This window comes from Abrus precatorius, unplaced genomic scaffold, assembly GCF_003935025.1.
Source record: "Abrus precatorius isolate BTA unplaced genomic scaffold, Abrus_2018 Scaffold6, whole genome shotgun sequence".
In the NCBI taxonomy this organism is placed as follows: Eukaryota; Viridiplantae; Streptophyta; class Magnoliopsida; order Fabales; family Fabaceae; genus Abrus; species Abrus precatorius.
This window is the reverse complement of record NW_020874406.1, coordinates 7679081-7702982: the sequence shown is the minus strand read 5'-3', so window position 1 is coordinate 7702982 and position 23902 is coordinate 7679081. Positions and strand designations below refer to the sequence as shown.

The following is a 23902-nucleotide window of genomic DNA, read 5'->3' as shown; positions in this document are numbered from 1 at the left end:
ATTTTATATTGTATCGTCGATGCTTACTTCATGTAAACAGTAACTACTTATATCCCAGAAGTATGATACTAGCACAGTGATAGAAAAAATGGAAAGGAGAGTGAGAAATGGGAATAATAGTTAGTGAATTTGTAAAAAAGATTTGGTATAAATGACATTATTTATTTTTCTTTTTCAATTCTTTTTGGGCCAGCCTTATATTATTTGCACGTTTTTTCCCCCACTGCTACATACATAGGGTGAACTGAAAAAGAAAAAGAGAAAAAATAAACAAATAAATCGTAAAATTTCAAGGAAGACTAGAGTGAAATTTGCAAGAATAGTTATGAAAGTAATTTAAATATTTAGTACACAAGTATAGTTTCCTGGGAGGACCTTCAAGTTAAAGCAAAGATTAGAAGATGGAAACAAGTGTTACTACAAATTTTAAGAGACTTTATATTAACACCAATTTCCAAAATTTAGGAGTAAGAGAATGGCTTAGGTGGACAACACTAAACGAATTGAAACCAAACAAAGATAGCGAGGATGTCGCTGTGACATTGTCATGCTATATTTGAAGGTGGCAAAGAGTTCGCTTTTAGTTACAGAGGGAGCAAGATGGGTCCTCTAACACCCACACCAACAATGGATATCATCTATGATCTCATTGAAGAGGCCAAGCTCCGTTTTCTTTGGTGGGCACTTTGTATATTCGCCATTTCCTATTTCTTCACTCGTAAGTTATCGTTATTCCCATTCATGTTGTTTTCTATTCATTCTCACGTTTTCACAATGAGTCTTTGTCGTTGCATTTGTGTTTTTCTATCTGGGTTTTGCGTGAAGATTGCAAATTTAGAGTCTTTGATTGATTCTTGCTATTTTCCCATCTGGGTTTTGCTTTAAGAATGCAAATTTTGAATCTTAGATTGATAATAGCTCTCGGTTTTGCTTCAAGACTGCAAATTTAGAGTCTTTGATTGATCCTTGCCATTTTTGTATCTGGGTTTTCGTTGAGACTGCAAAGTTTGAATCTTTGATTGATATTTGCTGTTTTGCTACCTGGATTTTATTGAGACTGCAAATTTTTACTTATTTGTTTGTTTGTTTATTTATCGTTGTTGATGATCTTTTTTGTTCATCACAGATACAAGTAAATCAATGTGGATGAATCTTCCTGTATCCATTCTGTTTGTTGCTGCTCTGCGCATTCTTCTGAAAAAGGTGGAATTTCGTTGGAAGGTTCAGCCACCAAGATTACAGACTTATCTATCCCATTTGGAGAAAAATCAGCTGTCACTTCATGATGAACGCCTCTCTTCTTCACCTCCCCCTCCCAAGTGGAAGAAGAAGATTGATTCTCCTGTCATAGAGGCTGCTTTGAATGATTTCATTGATTTGATATTGAAGGATTTTGTGATAAATATGTGGTATGCAGACATTACTCCTGATATGGAGTTTCCTGAGCTGATACGAGGTTTAATCATGGATGCTCTTGCTGAGGTGTCAGTGAGGGTTAAAGAGATAAACCTAGTTGACTTGCTCACAAGGTATACCATTTCTACCTCTCTTCTAATTTGCTTCTAGAAGAAAAGCATTTGGCAAGTTCTTGAATCTTGATTAGCTGCTGTACTGATAAAATGATTGGTACTAGATAATAATAAACTAAATCACTAGTTATGTTATGGTTCACTTCACTTATGCAGGGACATAGTTGATTTAATAGGTGATCACATAGACCTTTTCCGAAGAAATCAAGCTGCCATAGGTGTTGATGTTATGTTAACATTATCTTCTGAGGAGAGGGACGAAAGATTGAAATTTCATCTATTGAATTCTAAGGAGCTTCATCCAGCACTAATATCTCCAGAGAGTGAGTACAAGGTGTGAGTGGAGTGTTTGTATCGTCTATGTTTTGCTTTTGCAAAATACATCTCACACCTTATCTAATGATTTCTCTTTCTTTAGGTTCTTCAGCAGCTAATAAGTGGAGTGTTAGCTACAGTACTAAGAAAACGAGAAGTTCAATGTCCTGTTATTCGATCTATAGCGCGGGAAATTTTAACTTGCTTGATATTGCAACCTGTCATGAATTTAGCAAGCCCTGCGTATGTTGAATATTTTATCTTAAATTTCATTACTTCAAGCCTTTGTTATTGGGGAGGAGGGCCTTAACAATGTGTAACCTGTTGAAGGTGGGACTTTGGATCATACTTGGTATAAATGAACCTAGAAAATGTTCCTATTTCCTACCATGGGATATAGGGTGTTATAACTTAGTAGGGTTCATGAATCAGTCTTTGATTATGCATAAGGATACAGTATGCTGTGCCCATGAATTGAGTCCTTTATGAAACAACAGGTTTGGGTGTTTCCCATCTGTCATATTACATATCATTGTTTTATCAAAAAGAAATTCCTAAACTTATAGATATATTAAAACAAGATTCTATAGAAATAACTAAAGAAGTAACCTGCATAGGAAGCATTTGATAAGATAATTAAACGTTGTGTAAAGATCCTAGGTCTGGTGATCATTGTCCTGATTGTCAAATTTGTAAGTTTAAGAATACCATCGCATACAACCCTAGTGCTAAGTTATTGGACTAATAAATTATTAACTATTTTGAAGACTTTTTTCCCCTTAAAAAGTTAAAATGTATTTTTGTTTGTTTGGGAGACCGGAGATTCAGAGAAAATATGAGTTACCTATGACAACTCTCAAATGGGCTTATTTGATATCTAATTAAAGCTTAAAATATAGTCTATTGATACAAGAAAAAATGTTTTGCATGTTGTCTAATCAATACAGTTGGAAACATTTTAATGCACTAACATTGTAGAAAATGGATTTTGATCCTGATTTTTTAAAGAAACCTATGTTGGTTATCTAAGACTGGAAATGTTGAAGAGTCTTAACAAATTTATTCTGATTTCCTTTCATAAAATTATATTTGTCTTTGTGATCAGGTATATCAATGAGCTGGTTGAATCCCTTTTACTTCTCCTCAATGAAGAGGGTGTAAATTGGATGGGGGGCGGCGATCATTCAACTAGTGCAGCAACTCATAATCATGGTCATTCTGTTCCTGGGGGTGGACATGATAGTCATACGGCCTCTGCTGATTGGGCACAAATGCTGGATGCTGCAACTCAGAGAAGAACTGAAGTTCTTATGCCCGAGAATCTTGAGAACATGTGGACAAGAGGAAGGAATTACAGAAGTAAAGAGAATAAAAATATCAAAGCTGGCTTGCAGGACCCTTCTGCAAAAAATCATGCAACAGAGAGTTCACTGCCTGATAGACATTTGGCTCAGGAAATATCAGTGAGTAAACACGGAACATATGCTGTTCCAGAAGGAAAGTCTCCGCTGCATACTGTGGTTTCAGATCCCCTTCTAAATGTTGGAAGCACAAATAGGTCCGAGTCTTCACCAGATCCTGATAAGGAATTCTCTTTTGAAGCAGATCATCAAGTTGATGAAATGAAGGATATCAGTGATTTTGCTTGTAACAAGCATAAAGAATCACTCAAGAGATCCAGCAGTGCTTCTGTTTTGAGATTGCAACTTCATAAGGGAGGGTCCCCGAGGTCAGAATTCCACATCCCTGAATTTGAGAAACACAGTGAAGGATTTTGGGGAAAGGGTGGTTCAGACTCAGTTGTTAAGAGAGAGGGACAATTTGTTCCCAAGCTTCGGTGCCGGGTATGCACTCTTGACAATTTGTTTCCATGCTTCATTTCATTCAATTTGATTTTTGTTTATTTTCTACTTGTATGCTGCAGGTGATAGGAGCATATTTTGAGAAACTAGGATCCACATCTTTTGCTGTCTATTCTATTGCAGTCACTGATGGACAAGAGAAAACTTGGTTTGTAAGAAGAAGGTAGAAGGTTTGCTTTAATTCAATTCTAGTAGGCACAATTAATATTTTGGTCCAGTTTGGTTCTCTAACTTTTTTAGTTTCATTTTGGTCCTCTATCTTTTTATTTAATTTCATTTGATCCTATTTGTCAGTTGTGGTAATATTTTACAGAGACAAATTGTGATTTTTTAAAATTGTGGCAGTGATAAATAGGACTAAATTGAAATCAAACAAAGAAATACAGGACTGAAATGAAGCAAAAAATAAAGTAAGAGGACCAAAGTATTAACTTTTTCATTCTATAATGGTTGGAGTGCACATTATTCGTTTGTGTTAATATGTCCAACATTGGCTAGGAATAAAAGTAGAATACTCCTTATAAGGACTTGAGTAATCTCCTCTTATGAGTCAGCTTTTGGGTTAAATTAGGCCCAAATTTTTTAACATGATATTAGAGTCTATCTAGTTCTATTTGGTCACCTACAGATGTCCAGTATTGTAAACTTCATGCACTAGATGTCCAGCCCTGGTGTGAGGGGTGTTTGTTAAGATGTCCCACATTGATTAGGAATAGAGACATAATACTCCTTTATAAGGGCTTGAGTAATCCTATTATGAGCTAGTTTTTGAGAGTGAGTTAGGCTCAAGTTTCTTAACAATTTAGATTTTGATATTCTATAATAGGTTAATAAGAATTGGGTTTATACTGGTTGTAATGTGTTTGAAGTCTTAAGTTTCAACCATACAACAAATGTCAGTATCACTGAATTGTTTTTTTTTTTTTTTTTGAATCATTCTCTTGTCCCCCATTTTTTCTTGATAGGGAATAAATATGATGGGATTTCTGAATTGTTTTGTTCCATATTTATAGTGGTGCTTTTGACATAACTGACCTTCCTTTTGATGATATTCAGGTACAGGAATTTTGAGCGATTGCATCGACATCTAAAAGATATTCCCAATTACTCATTGCATTTGCCTCCCAAAAGGATATTTTCCTCAAGCACAGAGGATGCCTTTGTCCATCAGCGTTGCATTCAACTTGATAAATATCTCCAGGTATTTTTTGTCATTGTCTACAACTCTTAATATTTCCTGTTGTATATTTTAATAACTATATCATTGCATCAAATATGCTGTCTTTCTTTAGGACCTCCTGTCAATAGCTAATGTTGCTGAACAACATGAAGTATGGGACTTTTTTAGTGTTTCCTCAAAGGTTTGTATTTGCTTGGTATTTCTTATCATAACATCAGATGAGTGACCATAAATCATTTTTCTTGATATTTAAAGATGGAGAAAATGATAAACTAATGAATTATATTTTTTTTCATATTTTTCCTCTGAAGAACTACTCTTTTGGGAAATCTTCTTCAATGATGAGGACCCTGGCAGGTATATGTTTAAAACATGTTGGATTTTTGTCATACTTGCAGTATAAGTGCTTAGGATATGGCTATTCTATCATTCTATGCATGGTTAATTGAAACTGCTTTTGGTCAAAATATAATGCAAAAATTAATGTGGTACTAGGTAAGTTAGCTTTGGTCGTGTGTTTGGGGACAACGATTGCTAAACTAAGTATCATGCACACACTAAATCTGAATTAACAATAACTAAAAAGAGAGGTTGAAGGTTGATTGGTTATTATTAATTAAAAACGCAGCGCAAAATAAACAAATTAACAGTGATGACTAATGGATCAATTCTCCATTCAATTCAATAACAAGACTATCATAAGTTATTAATTTTTAAATTTGAATTTTATTTTTACTCTTACTTTGATCTAAGTGATTAATGAAGCACTAATCAAATTAGAGGAAATTTCTACTGTGAATAACACACATAGTGTTCATTGAATTCAGGTTAGTCTATCAAGTGTTTCCTAATAATCCTAGTTCAATTATTATTAATCGAATTTCATTCAAACTCACAAGAAGTTAAAGCAACCTGAATATAATTCTTGATCTTAAATTTAATCTGCAAAATTAAGTATTACTGTGATTATAAATTCCCCTTAATTATATATTAAGGGTAGTAATAGAATTTGAATATCATAAAGCATAGACATTCAAAAATCATACAAAACCTAAGAACAAAATTGAGAATAAGAGATAAAACAAATTCAAATTCAATTAAGAACAAGAAGAGCAAAAATGGGAACTAATGCCAAAAATTGAAATGCCCAATCCAAAAATAACGAAGAAAATTGAAGGTAATTCAAAATGTAATTTAAACATATTAAAGGAGAGGGAAACTAAGCTATTTATTCTCCTATGGTAAATATAAATTCAAAACATAATGGATCCTTAGTAGACTATAAATTAGGCCCAATAAAATTGTAATATACGATTTTCATGTGCAGCTGCAGTGGTCAACTTGTGCAAGAAATATTTCTTAACTCTAAAATCATCTTTCTGTAAAATTACCCATCAAATTGAAGACCTGGAAAATATTTTTCCAATGAAACAAGAATTACCTTAAAATTTAACCTATAGCTCAAGATGTTGTCAAAATAGTAAATATAGGTCAGAGATGTTAAAAATCCGAAATTATAATATTTTTATCTTTCAACCCTAATCGAGATCTTCTTAATAAATGCAATCAATTCAAAGTAATTAAACATTGGTATGATGTAATTAGACTACATTACAACTTAATAAGTGTGATTAAAATATAATTTATTAATGATGACCCACAAGTTAGGATTATATTGTCTCATGTAAGTGTTCTGGAGTTGTTTTCTAAGGTTTTGAAATCAATATTATTGGTAGGGATCTCATGGTAAATAATATCTTGAAGAATTTAGTTTATTACCAAACTCAGTGGCGTTATGTGATCTATATAGCTAACCTCATCTAGTGGGATAAGACTTTGGTGTTGTTTTTGTAATTTGAATATGTTATTTGACCCATCCCAACTACTGTTAGAGGTAATAAAAAGACAATATTAAGTGAGTTAGAATCACAGAAAACTTTTCCATTGCAATGCTAGTATGCATTTTATGTTTTATTATAGGGTTCAAACCAATAAGATAGAAAGTAGGAAACTTTCTGTCATGGAACAACCATCCCAAAACCTTTTGCTTTTAGGTGAAGATGCATAAATGTTTTTATTTTACATCTTTAACATATCCCCTCGCACAAGGGCCTATTGGGCTCGAAGCATGAACAATGCACAACGCCCACCTATTCTAAAACTCAACTTTTACCATGTCATGAACAAACTTTTATCCCAAAAGTTAATGTTGAAGTCTTACATCAACTATATTTGTAGCTAAATAAGAGCTTATAAAGTCTAAAAGTAAGCCTCACCTTATGAACTAAGTTTTAGGGTTGAGTTAGAACATAACCCAAATTTAAGATTGTGTTAGAGTCTATTGTAGATTTGATATTGAGAAACCCTTGACTTAAAAGAAACTTGGTCCTGTGGATATCTCAACGCAACCTACCTGGTTCCGGCGCCTGTCCCAATGTTACCTCCCTAGCCTTACCGCTTTCCCATTCCAATATTAAAAATACAATCAATCTTATGATATCCACACTCCAGATGACGAATTTTGAGTGTGAGGGGTGAGTTGAAATCTCATATTGACTATAAATAAATAAGAGCTTATAAAGGTTATAGCAATTCTCACCTTACGAGTTAGCTTTTGGGATTGAATTAGACTTAGCCTAAATTTAAGAGTTCAGTTGTTAGGTGAAGACACATGAATAGTTTTATATTACACTTTTAACATTTCTATCATTGTTGTGGGCTGGTTGGGCACGATAAACCAGGGGCATTGGATGAGATAGGGGATAGGAAGTCATCAACACATGTGGGTAAGGACTATCAAGATGAGAGAAAACAAAAGGCATGAAAGGAATTCCGTGTGTCTCTACTACACCACGGGATATATATTTATATTGATAACGAGAATCGTAATCATAGATACAAAATTAAGAACAAATATACAGTTACCTATTACTATGATTACATGGATACTATTTCCCTAAATAATATATTTAAATATATTTAATAGATACTATTTTCCTAAATAATATATTTACATATATTTAACACTCCCCTCAAGTTAGAGCATATAAATCATATGCACCGGGCTTGTCACATATTTACTGAATACGAGGGCCCCTTAAAGACTTTGTGAATACGTTTGTCAGTTGATCATTTGAATTGACAAAACTTGTGGTGATAACTTTGGATAAGATCTTTTCATGAAGGAAGTGACAATCAATTTCAATATGCTTTGTTCGTTTGTGAAAGACTTGATTTGAGGCAATGTGTAAGGTTGCTTGGTTATCACAAATGAGTGTCATTTTTGTATTTTCATGAAGGAAGTGACAATCAATTTCAATATGCTTTGTTCGTTTGTGAAAGACTGGATTTGAGGCAATGTGTAAGGTTGCTTGGTTATCACAAATGAGTGTCATTTGTGTATCTTCTCCAAATCTCAATTCTTTAAGTAGTTTCAAGCATATAAGTTCACATGTGTCTAAAGTCATGGCTCAATATTCTGCTTCTGCACTAGAAAGAGAAATCACATTTTACTTCTTCCTCTTCTAGGAAATTAGATTACCTCTAATTAAAACACAATAGCTAGAGATGAACTTCCTATCATGAGAGCTTACATAATCTGCATTAGAATATCCAACAATCTTATCATGACCCTTGTCCTCGTAAAGGAGATCTTTTCCTAGAACACTTTTGATATACTTCAAGATGTGAATCAATGCATCCCAATGTCTTTCACAAGAAGCGTTGAAGAACTAACTTACCACACTAACAGCAAAAGAGATGTTGAGTCGAGTAACTGAGATAATTTAGTTTACCAACCAATCTTCTATACTTTTCTTGGACAACAAGAAGCTCCCCCTGACTTTGTAGAAGTTTAGAATTAGGATTCATAGGAGTATCTGCAGATTTGGCCCCCATTAAACTTGTTTCCTCCAATATATATAATGCATACTTCCTTTGAAAAATTACAATACCATGCTTAGATTGTCTATTCCCAAGAAATATCAAAGTTTTCCAAAGTCTTTTGTCTGAAAATGGTGACATAAGTGGTTCTTCAACTATGTAATGCCATGATGGTCACTGCCAGTGATAACAACATTCACATACACAACCAAGTAAATGTATCCTATGGCTGAGTGGTGATAAAAACTGAGTGATTAGCTTTACTTCGAATCATCCTAAACTATTGGACAATAATGTTGAATCTACCAAACCAAGCTCTTGGAAACTATTTAAGATGATACAAGAATTTTCGAAGATGACAAACTAATCCTAAAGACTCCACCTGAGCAATAAAACTAGGAGGTTACTCCATATAAACTTCCTCAACAAGGTCACCATGAAGGAATGCATTCTTAATGTCAAGTTGATGAAGGTTCTAGTGGCGGATGGTAGCCATGGACAAGATCAAGCGCAGAAAGGTCATTTTAGCGACTAGAGAGAATGTGTCACCATAATCCAAGCCAAAGATTTGAGTATGGCCTTTTGGCACAAAACGAGCTTTAAACAACTTTGACAGTGTATATCTACTTGTAATCAACAACAGATTTACCTGAAGGAATAGGAACAAGGCCTCAAGTGCCACTACTGTAAAACGCACACATTTCATCAAGCATTGCTTAACGCCAAGCAGGATGTGAGAGAGCTTTTGCTGTATTTGTAGGAATATAAACAAAGGACAAAGAATTAAAACACATATTGGGATGAAGATAAACGATGATATGATATAGCATAATGAGGAGAGAGGTTACCAGTGGAACATATATCTTTTCGAAGTGTAATAGGAAGATCAATGTCAGGTGATAGGGCCAAAGGAGGAACATGTGTTCGGAACTGGCGGAGGGTCACATGGTATGTCAACAATGGGCAAAGGTGGCTGATGATGATATACTTATAACAGACATAGAGGAGGCTCATCAAGAGGAAGTGTGACCTTTGGTGGGTGAAAAACAATCGGAATTAGTAGTGAAGGTATGACAGACTCTGATTCTAATTTAGAGACTGCAGGAGAACTAAAAAAAGGAACAAACTTAAAGAAAGTAACATCAGCAAATATAAAATAACGTTTAAGAGTTGGAGAGTAACACTTATAACCTTTTTGAGAACGACTATAACCAAGAAAAATACATTTATGGGGGAACGAGGACAGAGTTTGTCATTACTTGGACTAAAATTATGGGCAAAACATGTGGATTCAAACACACGGGGAGATATAAGATGTAAAGGCTGTTTAGGAAACAAGATAGAGTGTGGTACTTGGTTATGAAAAACAGAAGAAGGCAATCGATTGATAAAGTAACAAGCTATCAAAACAACATCTCCCCAAATATGATGTGGGACACAACTATGTAAGAGTAGAGTGCGAGTAATTTTAACAAGGTGCCTGTTTTTCCTTTCAGCAACTCCATTTTGTTGAGGAGTATAAGTACAAGAAGTTTGATGAAGTATGTCATTAGACGCCATGAAATTTTGAAAAGAATGTAACAAGTACTCCTTAACATTATCACTATGTAAAGTACGAATTGGAAGACCAAATTGAACTTTAGTTTCATTTAAAAAACTTTGAAAAATAGAAAATAATTCAAAACGATATTTCATTAAAAATAATCACGTGCAACGAGAATAATCATCAATAAAAGTAACAAAATATCTAAAACATAAAGTAGAAATAGTACGACTAAGACCCCAAACATCAAAATGAACCAAACTAAAAGGAGATGTGGTTTGCTTATTTTCACGCCTCGAAAAGGAACTACAAACATGCTTTCCTAGTTGACACGACTCATAAGAAAGTGTAGATAACTGAGAGAGACTTGGTACCAATAGTTTTAGTTTCTAAAGACTTGGATGTCCCAACCTAGCATGCAAAAGAAGAGGAGAATCCATTGCCAAACCATTATGTGTGAGGGGTTGAAGTTGATAAAATCTATGTGACCCACAGCCGGTGCCAATCATTTGCCTCGTTGTTCGGTCCTGGAGAAAAACAAAATCTTTAGTAAAGGAGACAACACAATTAAGTGTGTGAGTGAGCTGATTTATAGATAAGAGATTAAAAGGAGACTCAGGAACATATAAGACATTGTCAATAGATAATGATGGAAGAAGAGGGACAGTGCCAATACTCTGAGATTGTATTTGAGACCTATTGGCTATAGTAACAGAAGGTAAGTACTCAAATATAGAGAGAGAGGAAAAGAGGGATTTGTTACCGGTAATATGATTAGTGATACCTGAATCAAACACCCATGGACCAAGTGATGGGGAATGAAAAATACTAACAAAAGAATTACCCGTGTACACAACAGAAGCAATGGAACTAGAGGCCTAGCGATCTCCATACCAACAAAGGAAATCGCCAAAGAGTGTGAACAGAGTGGCTGGAAAAAGTCGCCACATAGTGAACAGTGCGGCCGGGAAAAATCAAATGCAGCATACTGGAATGCCAATTCAGTGACAAATGAGGAAAGAGGGAAGGAATTTGATTCAGGGGAGTAAGATATATTTTAAGAACAGAGAGAGTAGAAGTTAGGCAACAAATTGTGTGAAGCTTTTTGGCCCTTTATTAAGGAATGCAGGCAGGCCCTCAAAGACCTGCAGGTGTTTCTATCTTTATATTCTATTTTTTAGTGTAATTAGAGGGGATTTTACCTAGTGTTTTAAATTGCAGTTATAGTTGTGGAGGTGGTTGCAGTTGCGGCTATTGCAATTGCAGATCTTGCGGTCACTGCGACTTATGTTGCAGCCATTGCACTGTGAATTTATTTTGTTTTCACGCATTATAATTTATTATTATCCATATTCAAAATCTCACACTTCTGTCTACTTCCTTCCAAATCTTTCATTTCTTCATTACAAATTAACTACCATCCTAAAATTCCCTTAATCCCTCATAATTGCTCCTAAATCTTCTAACTAATAAAAGAAAAAGAATGAATAATAATTTGTGTGAGGATTTCATTGTCTACCTTGGTCCAATACGTTCCGTTGTGGTCTTGCAGCATTATTTTGCAGTTTTTTGGTCAATGTGGTTGCATCACATGATGCAGTCTGCAATTTGAAACACTGATTTTACTCATTATTAGGAAGTGTACTCCATTTTTTTACAATTAAAAATCGGCTCCTGTCATAATGCTAAATTTTTTTATTTTGGCAGTCAATGTGGATGATGCTGTGGATGATATTGTGCGCCAGTTTAAAGGTGTTTCAGATGGTTTAATGCGCAAAGTTGTTGGTTCATCATCCCCACCAACTGAAAGTTCACCAACCAATTGGAACATGTCCTGGAATGTGGATGAAATGGATAGAAGTATTTCAAGTCAAAATGTAGCAGAGAGTGTGTTAAGCTCTGATAATGATGAAGGTGAAAAGGAAATTAATTGTGGCCATGAGAATAAAGAAGTTGCAGAAGATAATGGGTGGCATTCTGACAATGAATTGAGCTCCAAGGATTATACACAACATGATGCAGGGATGGAAGCTAAGGTTGGCAAGGATGTTCCAGCAACAATTTCCACTCTTCTTGATAATTTGGAGGATCCAGATGGAGTTCCACCTGAGGTCTGTAGTCAACTGGGATTTGTAGCATTTTTGTTCTGTTAATCACACTTCTTGATTGAGATATTTGGTTCTCTGTTACTTATTGATGCATGCTTAAGTAGTCCATTAGCTGCTTTTTCTCTTTGGAACCGGGCTGCTGACTTGTATGCTGCCTACCTGGTAAATTTGGGGATAGCATTTATATAAATGACACACAATGAAAACTGTGCGACATTACCATACTAGTGTTGGTCTCTTATCTTCCTTTAAGGAGAAAAAAAACAGAATGATAACTCCTTCAGATAAAATGGTAAGAAGAAAATAAATCAGTGTTTTTGTTGAGTTTGATTCCACTGGCTTGCTAAAGGCTTGTTTTAGCATGCATCTACAAATAGGGAAGCAAGGTGCATAGTTATCTGGAATCATAGTGCAGATCTGCCGAAGAGTATATAACTCGGCCTAATTATTTATAGAATCTTTTCAAAAGGATGTCATTTCCAATTGTTTTCAATTGTTAATTAAAAAACATAATCAACATGATGGTGTGATCTGATAAAGTATTTTGAAAACCCTCCTCCCTCCACTCTTAGGGAAAGAATAACTATTCATTATTTGAGAACCAGAACAAGGCAGAACTGAAGTTTTAACTTGGGACTCTGCTATGCAGAATGTTGTCAGGGTCTTGGCTTTTCTTTGTCTATTCTTTGAGATTGCTTCTTTTTTCTCTAAACAATGTAACGGTCCCTATACATATGGGGACTTTCAAACAGATTCCTATATTTATAAGCTTATAATTGATTACTCATAATTTTAAAATTCTTAATTGAGTCCTATTCCTATAATTTCAAATTTCCTAAATTTGGTCCCTATAGTTAGAGCATTCTTATGGTGCTCTAACAATATGGGAGATTGAAGAACCCAATTAGAGAAATTATAAGGATTTTGAAAATTCTAATTTAGTCCCAATAATTTCAAGTTATTTTATTAGATTTCTGAATGTTTAAAACTTTAATTTGAGTTCATTAATTGGCCCTCTACTAAAAAGGTGCTCTGACAATATAATGAACCAATTACAAAATTCAAAAATATAAGGACCAATTTGGACATTACCGAAAATAAAAGGGACTGTGGATCAATTTAAATTTTTTCTTTTCTGGTTTAGAAGACAATTAACCTTTGCAATTTTGACCATTTTGCAGTGGACCCCGCCTAATGTAACTGTCCCTATTTTGAATTTGGTTGACAACATATTTCAGCTTAAGAAAAGAGGATGGCTAAGGTATATTACTATTTCTGGTCTTCCTGTATGTCCAAGGTGATTGTTATTGTCTGTATATTGTCAAACTTTTTTAATGTGGTTTTCTACCTTGCTAGTTAATAGATAGCCCTTAGCTGGTCAGAATAATTAGTTAAGGAGTTAGTTAGTTGGGTTGGGATAGTTAGAAGAAATATGGCATCTTGCCTTTAAATAAGAGGAAGGGTCCAGAGGGAAAGGTATATTGTCAATTGGATAAACGATTGTGCCCTTCGAGAGTATGGAGAGTCTAAGTTCCCTTGTATAGCCTGGGTAATTCATTCATTCAACAAAAGTTTTTTCTTTTTCTCCTTTACTGATTCAGTTCTTATTAAATGGTATCAAAGCTCTGATCCTAGAGCTGGAGCTGTTTAGATGTCAACATGAATGAAGAAAGAAGTTCTTAACATCGTTGAAAAAATGATAAAAGAGATTGTAGATTGGAGAAGGGAGACAGGAGATCAAGGAGGATCTCCTTATTAGGGAAATAAAGAAAGATCTTGCAAGTATCAAAAGAGAGATGAAGGGGGAAAAAGAAGTGGGAGAATCAGGAATGTTGACATCCCCCTCAATTTGATGTTGATAAGTAAACAAGCATCAATTTGCCAGCTAAGACATTGTGGTGGTGGATTGTCAAGGATTTGGTAAAAATGTCAGCAATTTGAACAGATGTTGAGACATGAGGCAGAGTGATAAATTTTTCAATCATAGGCTTCCTAGATATAGTTACAATTAATGTCTACGTGCTTTGTGTGTTCATGGTAAACTGACTTTGCTGCAATTTAAATTGCATTTGTGTTGTCAGCATGCAGTGGAGTAGGTTGTGCTTGAGAATCCAAGTTCTGTGTGAAGACCACACAACCAATTTATCTCTAAGCATGCAACAGACATAGCACAATACTCAGCTTTTTGGATGACTTGGAAACTTAAACTTGTAGATAACCTTATGTTTAGACATCCAGCCTAATCAAAATTATTGTCTGCTTGGAGTTGGAGAGATTAACTGGTTGGGAAGAACAAACCACGATTGGAGGTGCCAAGGAGGTAATGAAAGAATTATGAAGTGCACTACAAAATGGTAGGTTTCAAACTATATACCAGTAGGAAATTTGATATAAACTTCCTCCTTGAGGTCACCATGGAGAATTTTTTTTATAACATCTATTTTGACTTCATGGCCAAGATTGTCATGCAGCAAGGGCATGAATTGTGCACATAATAGTCTTCTTGGTGACTGGAGGAAAACATCTTATCCTAATCAAGTTTGTATTCATGCTTATTTCCAAGCACAACCAAACAAGCCTTGTGACAATCTATGAATCCATCTGAATGGAGCTTTATAGAACACAAAATTGCTGCCAAGAGGTTAATAGATGGGGGACATGGCACAACATCCTATGTTTGATTTCCTTCTAGCACTAGCCTTCTGCCAACATTCATGCTTCATTGCCTGTTTATATGAAAAAGGAATAGGAATAGATGATAAAGCTGCTATCAAGGATAAGGGAAAGGTGAAACCATGCTTTTTTGAGGGTTTATGCATTAAGAGCTACACTGTAGAGGAGATAGTTCTGGTGTTTGTAATGGATCAGCAATCAAGGGATGATCTTGAAGAAGGGCCTTGAAGGATCTGGTGGATGATTTTGAGTGTCATTACTTTGTCCTTGTTACACCAAGAGAGGTTTAGATGAAGGTTGACCTGAGACAGAGTTAGAAAATAATGCCAAAATAGAAATATGGGAAGAGATACAGTCATTGTGAACTGCAAAAATAAGAGTAATGAAGATGCTGGAAATAAGTTGGGATAAATAGGATTCTACAATTAAGGCAGCTAGGGTTTCTCAGAGTGCACGAGTACAGACTCTTGGATCAAGAGCGCTAATATCAAGTTGGAAATAAAAAAGAAATTGAGATATTTTATTTCTTGATTTTTCTATGTACAATTCCTGTCTATATATACAAGTGTGGTCATAAAAAACAGTTCTAAAATCATGGACATTAAATCGGGCCTGATTCACAACAAATATAGCAAACCAAATCTATACAAGAAAGGAAATAAGAAATAAGCATACTAAATGTATGTTACAATAGAAGGTTTGCATCCTGTCATTCATATCTCTCTCAATAGGTCTAGTACATTCTTCCTTTGGGATTTGAAATGTCTTGTTTGGATCGAGCCAACAAGTTTTGCTCTTTTGGCAGCACTACACACTTCCATGCATCATTCTTTTTCAAAGCTTTGCGTTCTTCTTCTGCTGCTTTCTTTCATTCAGCTTGCTGGACAGCCTCTTGTACATCATGAGGAATTCCCATGCTGTCCAAGATAGAAATAAAAGCATTGTATTCCTATGACAACTTTCCATAGGACATTAAGCTTTCAGTACTTCTTCTACTGCTTTCTTTCCTTTCCACCTCCAAGAAAGCTTCATCCAAATTTTTATTCAGACCAAGAAGAAATGGATAGATTCAGTAAATTCCCCTTTCTTTCATCTCTTTAATGTTCATCTTGAATCTTGATTATAATAATCTTCATCCCTTTAGTTGTGTATGTTTTGTCAATTTACCACCTTTTGAATGTCAACAGCTTGGGGCGCAATCTGTTCTGTGTTTTTTTGGGATATACTACCACTCACAAAAGATTTCTGTTATGATGTTGTTCATCACATTTGTGTTTCTCAAAAGTAGTTTTCTTTGATCATAAGTATTTTTTTCCCCTTCTCCTTCTCCAACCCTCAGTGATTTTGTTACTCTTCACAATTATTCTGTTGTCTCTCACTTTAAATAACATTTTAAACTAGGTCACATGTATGTCAAATGTCAGCCTGACCCTCCCCTTCTTGATGCTAATTTGCTGCCTAAGCCTACACCAGTAGCTTTGCATCAATCGAGTCAGGTGACTCGTCAACCTAATAGGTATTCACCAAATATATATGATTTCTAATCTACTTCTACTACTACTTTATCAAACATTTTTATTCCCACATGTTATTTTTGTGTGTTCACTCGTCCACCTTACTACCATTCAATTTGTGACCAATGATAGTAAGAGTTGTCTTTCAAACATGTTGGTGAATGAACCTTCTGCCTTGTTTTCCCCCATGATTGGCGGTGCTAGGTTAGGGATGATTCAGATCAGGCTTTGATACCATGCAGAAATATAATGTATATTTCTCTACTCAAAAACTAGGATAAAGAGAGTTATAAATAGAATACAAGAGGAATATTGTGGTCCCCTAATCTAGCCCTGAGAATCAGGGAAATAATTCTCCCTATTAATTTGTACCTAAATAAGGAAATGACAGGGAATAAAATTGATTCTATCTACATTAAATTCTAAGTCGTAAAATCAGAATTGGATTATTCTAATTTATATGTGCATGATTCTACTCTGATCTTCAACAATCCTAAATCATGATAATAATATGATTATATCTTATAAAAAGGAAACAAATCCTAAATAAAGTAGGGAGATTTTGTAAATAATGGAAACAAATATATCCTCTGCTACGGTGCTGCATCTACTGCTACTGTCTTCTTTTTTTTACTGTTCAACCACAAATGTGTCCACATCATTACTACCCTGCCCGGCTTTGAGCTTGTCCTCAAGCTCAAATTCTGGATAAGCTTCTTGGAAGTGTGTAAGTGGTTCCCATCTTGTATCTTTAGGAGGATACCCCCAGCCCCAATGCACTAAGAGTTCACAATTGACTCGATTCAAGCTACTACGAATAATAGACTGATGGTTTGGTGAGGCTTGGCCATTGCATAGTGGTGGTAATGTACCTGCAATAGGCAACCAGGGACCTTTATACTCTATAAGGAGGGAAACATGGAATACATCATGGATACAGTGTTTAGGAAGTGCAATCTTATAAGCAACAGGTTCAACTCAGGCGATCATCTTAAAGGGACCAAAATATTTGGGCAAGAGCTTGTGATGCTTGTGTTTCATAACTGTGAGTTGACAATATGGTTGAAGTTGCAGCCATACCCAATCTCCAACCACAAAAGCCAACTCTCTATGTCAAGAATCATAAGTGATTTTTGTCTAGTATGAGCATCACAGAGCACATCATCACGTTTTTGAAGTGTTGTATTAAAATTTCAAGTCGGGTAGACCCTACAGAGTAGAACAACAGTCGAGGAGGTTCTCTGCCATAGATCAGCTGGAAAAGGGTGGTACCAAGGGTAGTATGGTATGACATGTTGTAGCAGTACTCAGCCTAAGGGACCCAATCAACCCATTGTCACAAATGATCACTAGTGAGGTAGCAATACATCTCAATGGTACCATTGACTACTTTTGTCTGACCATCAGATTGGGGGTGGAAAGCGGAAGAGAAAGCCAACTTGGAGCCACTAAGGAGGAATAATTCTTTCCAAAACAGACTGAGGAAAATGTTGTCACGATTTGAAACTATAGTTTTGGAAAACCATGTAGACAAAACACCTTGGCAAAGAAAACTGTAGCAACAAATATAGCGGTAAATAGATGAGCCAATGATAAACAAATGGGCATACTTTGAAACTCTGTCAATCACCACCATAAGGACTGTTTTACGCTAATCCTTAGGAAGTTCTTCCACAGAGTCCATTGAGATATTGGACCAAATTTAGTGAAAAACTGGGAGAGGCTGAAGTCATTTAGGGCAGTAAATTTTTCCATTTGTGATGCTGACATACATAACAGTTCAGCACAAAATTCTAATACAGTATGCTTCATCTCTTTCCAATAAAAATCCTTGCAAAGTCGTCATAGGGTCTTCAACCCACCTTCATGTGCCACATCAGGCGTAGCTGAAATACTGGTGGAGATAAGAGGGGAAGAGGATAATAAGTATACCTTTCCTACAAAGAAAATCAATCCCTCACATATAGTCCAATCTGGCCCCAGCTCCCCTACTTCCATGCGTTGCTGTAGGTGGGATAATTTAGGGGAATTTGTAGTTTCTTGACCAAGGGTTTCAAAGATTGCAACTTGAGGGAAAGAATTTGTCCTCAGTTAAAGGAAATCCTCATCTCTTCTAGATAAGGCATCAGCAACTGACCTTATTCAATTTTCTCGCCTTACACTCTACTCAGAAATCAAACACCATAAGCTTGCTAATCCACTGCTGCTATGGAGAAGTAGTTAGACATTGTTCTAAAAAGTATGAGGAAAATAATCAGTGCGAATGAGGAAGTGTCAGCCTCATAAATGGGATTGCCAATGAGTCACTGCCTTGGCCAACCCAATCAAATTGCATTCGTACGCTTTGTCATTTTACAATCTTATGGCTAATGATGGGATGCCCTTTTTGTTGCAAGACAACTCGAAAACCACTACCAGAAGCATCACATTCAACCACTAATTATTCTTCAAAGTTTGGTAATTTAAGTATCTGTCAAATGATTGAAGGCAAGGTCAATTGCAACATTCCATTGAAAACTTGTCTTTTTTCAAAAGATTTGTGAGGAAGGGGGCAGCTATTTGACATTAATCTTTGATGAATTTTCTGTAATACCCTATTTACCCAAGGAAACCATGAAGAGCCTTAGTAGATTGTGGAGAGGGCAGTCAGTAATGGGGGCAGCTAGTTGTCCATAATCTTTGATGAATTTTCTATAATACCCTACTTACCCAAGGAAACCATGAAGAGCCTTAGTAGATTGTGGAGTGGGCCAGTCAGTAATGGCCTTGATTTTTATTATGCTTCTACTCCAGGAACCATGAATGACTGTCTGAGATATGCTACCTGTGAATTGCCAAAGAGACACTTGAACTTCTTTTAAGAACATGTTAGTTTGCTACAATTCAATAATTAATCGCATATAATGTGTGTTCCACCCATGTTTTGCAATAAATTAATATGTTGTCAAAAAAAGCAAAACAAACTTATTTAAATAAGGTTCAAAAACTCCATTCATCAAACTTTGAAAAGTTGAAGGGGGGCATTGGTAAGTTCAAAGGGCATGACTAGAAATTGAAAGTGTCCGTGGTGGGTTCGAAAAGTTGTCTTTTCCACATGAGATGGCGTCATCCTAATTTGGTGGTAGAATGAGTGTAAGTCTAACTTTGTAAAGTGTTGTGCCCCATGGAACTTGTCAAGTATCTCATCCACCACTAGAATTGGAAACTTATCCTTAACAATATAGGAACCGAGTATTTTACTTCATCAACACAAGTATACTGAAAACTTGATAATTGTGACTGGTCTTCATTTTTGCTGCCCTAGTGGATATTCCTCTTGAGGTCAACTTAAAACATCATAGTGATGAGGGTGATCTTCTGCCTGATCCTTTACAATTTCATCAATTAGTTGCTAGGCTTAGTGACCTAACTATTACACACCCTGAGTCCTGACATCTCATTTGCAGTCCGGGAAGTGAGTCAGTTCATGCATTCTCCTTGCCACTTTCATTTGGTTGTTGTTCACTGCATTATCCGTTACTTGAAAGGTACCTCTCATCAAGGTCTATTCTTTCCTACCCGCTTACCTCTAACTTTGCTTGGCTATAGTGATGCAGATTTGACTGGTTGTTCTGAAACTCGGAAATCAGTCAGTGGTTTTCTCAGTTCTACCTTGATTTCTTGGAAAAGCAAAAAGCTATCATGGGTTTCTATCTCCTCCACTGAATCTGAGTATCGGGCTATGTCTATAGCTTGTTCTGAAGTTATTTGGCTTCGTGGCCTTTTGGCTAAGCTTGACTTCCTCAAACAGCTGCTACACCACACTATGCTGACAATACTAGTGTAATTCAGATTGCTTCCAATCCAGTTTTTCATGAGTTTACTAAGCATATTGAGTGAACTGCCATTATATTCCTGAGGCCTTTGAAAATCAAGTTATCTCTCTTCCTTATATCACTTCGCAACTTCAGCTTGTGGATATCTTTGCCAAGATTGTTCCACGTCCTCAACATCAGTTTCTCATAAGCAAATTGATGTGTCTTGACCAACCGCATCAATTTGATGGGGGATGTTAATAAGGGAATCAGTTATTGTCATTTTTTTTTTATATGCTGTATGTATTAGTAATATAAATCAATATCTTAATTTTACATACTTAGACTTCCTAATTTAGGTTTTTCCAATTAGAAATTAGAATCTTTTTGTAATTAAGAGCTGTAAATGACCTTGTACTATATAGAGAGGAAATCAGAATCAAAGGGGGCATCAAGCCAAAATTTCTTGACAACTAATGCTAGTTCCTTTCTGTTCATGCAGAAGACAGGTCTTTTGGATATCAAAACAGATACTACAATTGGTGATGGAAGATGCTATTGATGATTGGCTGCTGAGTGAGATTCACTGGCTCCGCAGAGAGGATACCATTGCCCAAGGGATTCGATGGGTTCAAGATGTAAGGATTGAACCAAATTTTTAAACATGTTTTTCTGGGACATTGCCTTCCAAGAGATGAATTCTTTTAATGCGGATTAACAGTATCACACACCAACATACTATTTCTCTACAGCATTGGATTGTTTTGGTGCTGTTTGTAGACACCTGGACTGGACAAAATGTGTCTCAAACTCCACAAAGAAGCCTTGAAAATAATATTGTACCATAGCAAGAGAGAAAAGACAACAATTTCCCTTAAAAGTCTGGAATTCTGATCTGGCTAAAGAAACAAAAGCACTGCATAAGCTGTGTACTCCTATCTATACCCAATTTAATCGCACTGAAGATTCTAAAAATACTCAAAGGAAACTGCTTAGAGAAAACCAAATATTTCATCAAACACCTGAAAGACCTACTCTGAACATAGGTCATTTCTGGTCATGTTTCTCTTTCTGGTAAGCATGCAGGGTTGGAGAGCTTTTTGGGATTAACATCATAGCCTGTTCTTGTTTTTGTTTTGTAATCTTTTTCCCTTTGACTTTGACGTTTAAACAGGACATCTAATCCTTCTATATAGTTCTTTCTTTCTATGGAGATTTTGATATCACTAAAAGAAAAAGAAAAATATTGCCCAACCCAATAGCTTAATATCCTTGGCTCATTATTTTGTAATAAAGTACAGATTCGTTTCATTTGTATTTATGATAAAGTTAACATACATGTCATATTTGTTCTCTAGTATCCTTAATATTTCTGAATCTTTAAATAGTTATTGATTTCTGTTTCTATAAAATCAATTTGCTGTTTTTTCTTGGTTAGTCATAGATTGCAGATAAATGCGGTGAATTCCTTCACTAAATTTCTTTACATGATTTTGCAATTACCTCTTTGTTAAGTAAGATGGATACAACTCTCACCAGCCAAAAAGAAAATTATAAAAAACTTGCCAATGGCTTGTGCTAATGTTTTGTCTCAACGCTTGTAGATCCTTTGGCCAGGTGGTACATTTTTTTTAAGAGTACAGACCCCTGAGGTGTTCATTGGTGGCAGTGCATTTGATCAAAAGCCTTTACCAACTATAAGTGAATCTGGTGGAATCAGTATCGCCAAATCAACGTCAGGGTCTTTTGAGCAACAGCTTGACGCTGCTCGTAGAGCAAGTGATGTGAAGAAACTGCTCTTTGGTTAGTTCTGTTTTCAGTAGTATTATATATTGATGCACGGAAAATGGTTAGTGGATATTCTTGTACTTTTTGACATTTTATTTAAACATCTATTGTGTATATCTTAACCTTCCTTCTAAGGCTCTTTAAATTTGACCAATTTGCAAAGACACGCCAAGGTTTATTTCTTTTAATCGCCTCACATATGGTTTAGAAAATTATGTAATTTAAGTATTACTATGAAGCAATGGAAATAAATAAATTCCCAAGATTGTATTGTTTAATAAAGGAATTTAGCAAATTTGTCATGTGCTCAAAAGGTATAAACTTCTATAAATTATGGTTCCATTATAGTTAATTTGAGAGTAACTTCATTTAGTGGGAGGGTCCATAAACAAAAATTACTAGATCACTGAATGTAGGATTGCAACTTGGATTCGGGAGGTAATTGGTCAAAGTACAGATGTGTTTATGCACTAGATTTTTGGCCTCTAATATAGATTGTGTCATTTGAAAATGCAATTGATGAATAACAGGTACTGTTTCTTTCTCCAATCATCAGAATATGTAAAAGGAAAATGTTATGGTGGAGCATTACTAATTAGTTGAAATTCATGATCTTGTGCATTATGGACGTCTTATAACCTGTTGGAAGAGAGGTTTTCTTAAGAACTTATAATGGCTTTGTTGCTGAAGAAAACGTTTGAATGCTATGTTATTTTTCCTTATATTTAAATGGTCTTTATAACCCTGTGAAATTTGAAGTAAATAGCATTTCAATTACATAAATATTTGCCTCCATTTTTGTCAGATGGAGCTCCAGCAGCCTTAGTCAGCCTAATAGGTCAGAAGCAATACAAACGCTGTGCCAGTGACATATATTACTTTAGTCAGGTTAGAGTTTCTTCCCATTGATGTATTCACTCTGTGTAAACTGTTTGACATTTTTTTTTTCCTTTGTCTTAGTTTTTATCATGTCAACTTATACAATTACTCATCTTCTAAACTATTATACTATCTTATTTCATTGTAGTCTTCTATATGCGTGAAGCAACTTGCATATGCAATACTTGAACTTCTACTTATATCTATCTTCCCTGAACTACGGAATGTTGTCCTGAGTGTTCATGAGAATATGCATGTTCACCGACCTGTATAGTGTTCCTTATCTCCCAAATGGAGTGGCCAACTTATGTTTAAGGTCAGTTCATGAAATAGGGAAGACACTGTTTTTTGTTGTATGGTTCCATGTCATGGTTTTGCTGGCTAGTAGTCATTTTATAAGCAGAAAAGAGAGCCATGATTGATGGCCTTCTCTTCCACTTGGGAGCTTACGGAATCTTTTTCTAAACATAGATTGTGTACAGAAAAATTTATTTTGTTGGACTCAATGAGTTATCAGGGATTTTGAATTGTGGCTGCCTAGTAACATGCATTAGTGAAGGATTAGGACCATCCCATGTTAGCTTATGTTATGTAATGAGAGAAAACGATACAAAACCATTTCCGTAGGATCATCATTCATTAATTTTACTTTTATGTCTCTCTCTCATTATATGACATAATCATATTACTTAATGTAATTCTTTATTCTTTCATCATTGTTTATTCTTCTCTCCTTTTGACCTTTTTATTTATTTATTTTTCTTTCTTTCTTTGGGCTTCACTAGAACTATTCTTGCTCAAGCGAGCTCGTCATAACAAGTATCATCAAGTTGAG

The 23902-nt window shown here is 35.4% G+C and overlaps 1 protein-coding gene across 1 annotated transcript; it reads left to right on the top strand.

Moving 5' to 3' along the window:
* Nucleotides 1-627: 627 nt before the first annotated feature.
* Nucleotides 628-23341, top strand: LOC113870094. The gene is made up of 15 exons (XM_027506693.1): nucleotides 628-718; nucleotides 1127-1529; nucleotides 1686-1863; nucleotides 1948-2087; nucleotides 2950-3688; nucleotides 3769-3869; nucleotides 4769-4907; nucleotides 4999-5067; nucleotides 5198-5243; nucleotides 12019-12422; nucleotides 13601-13680; nucleotides 20903-21038; nucleotides 22005-22203; nucleotides 22994-23076; nucleotides 23216-23341. The coding sequence occupies exons 1-15, from the start codon at nucleotides 628-630 to the stop codon at nucleotides 23339-23341; spliced, it is 2934 nt and encodes a 977-aa protein (XP_027362494.1).
* Nucleotides 23342-23902: the final 561 nt, after the last annotated feature.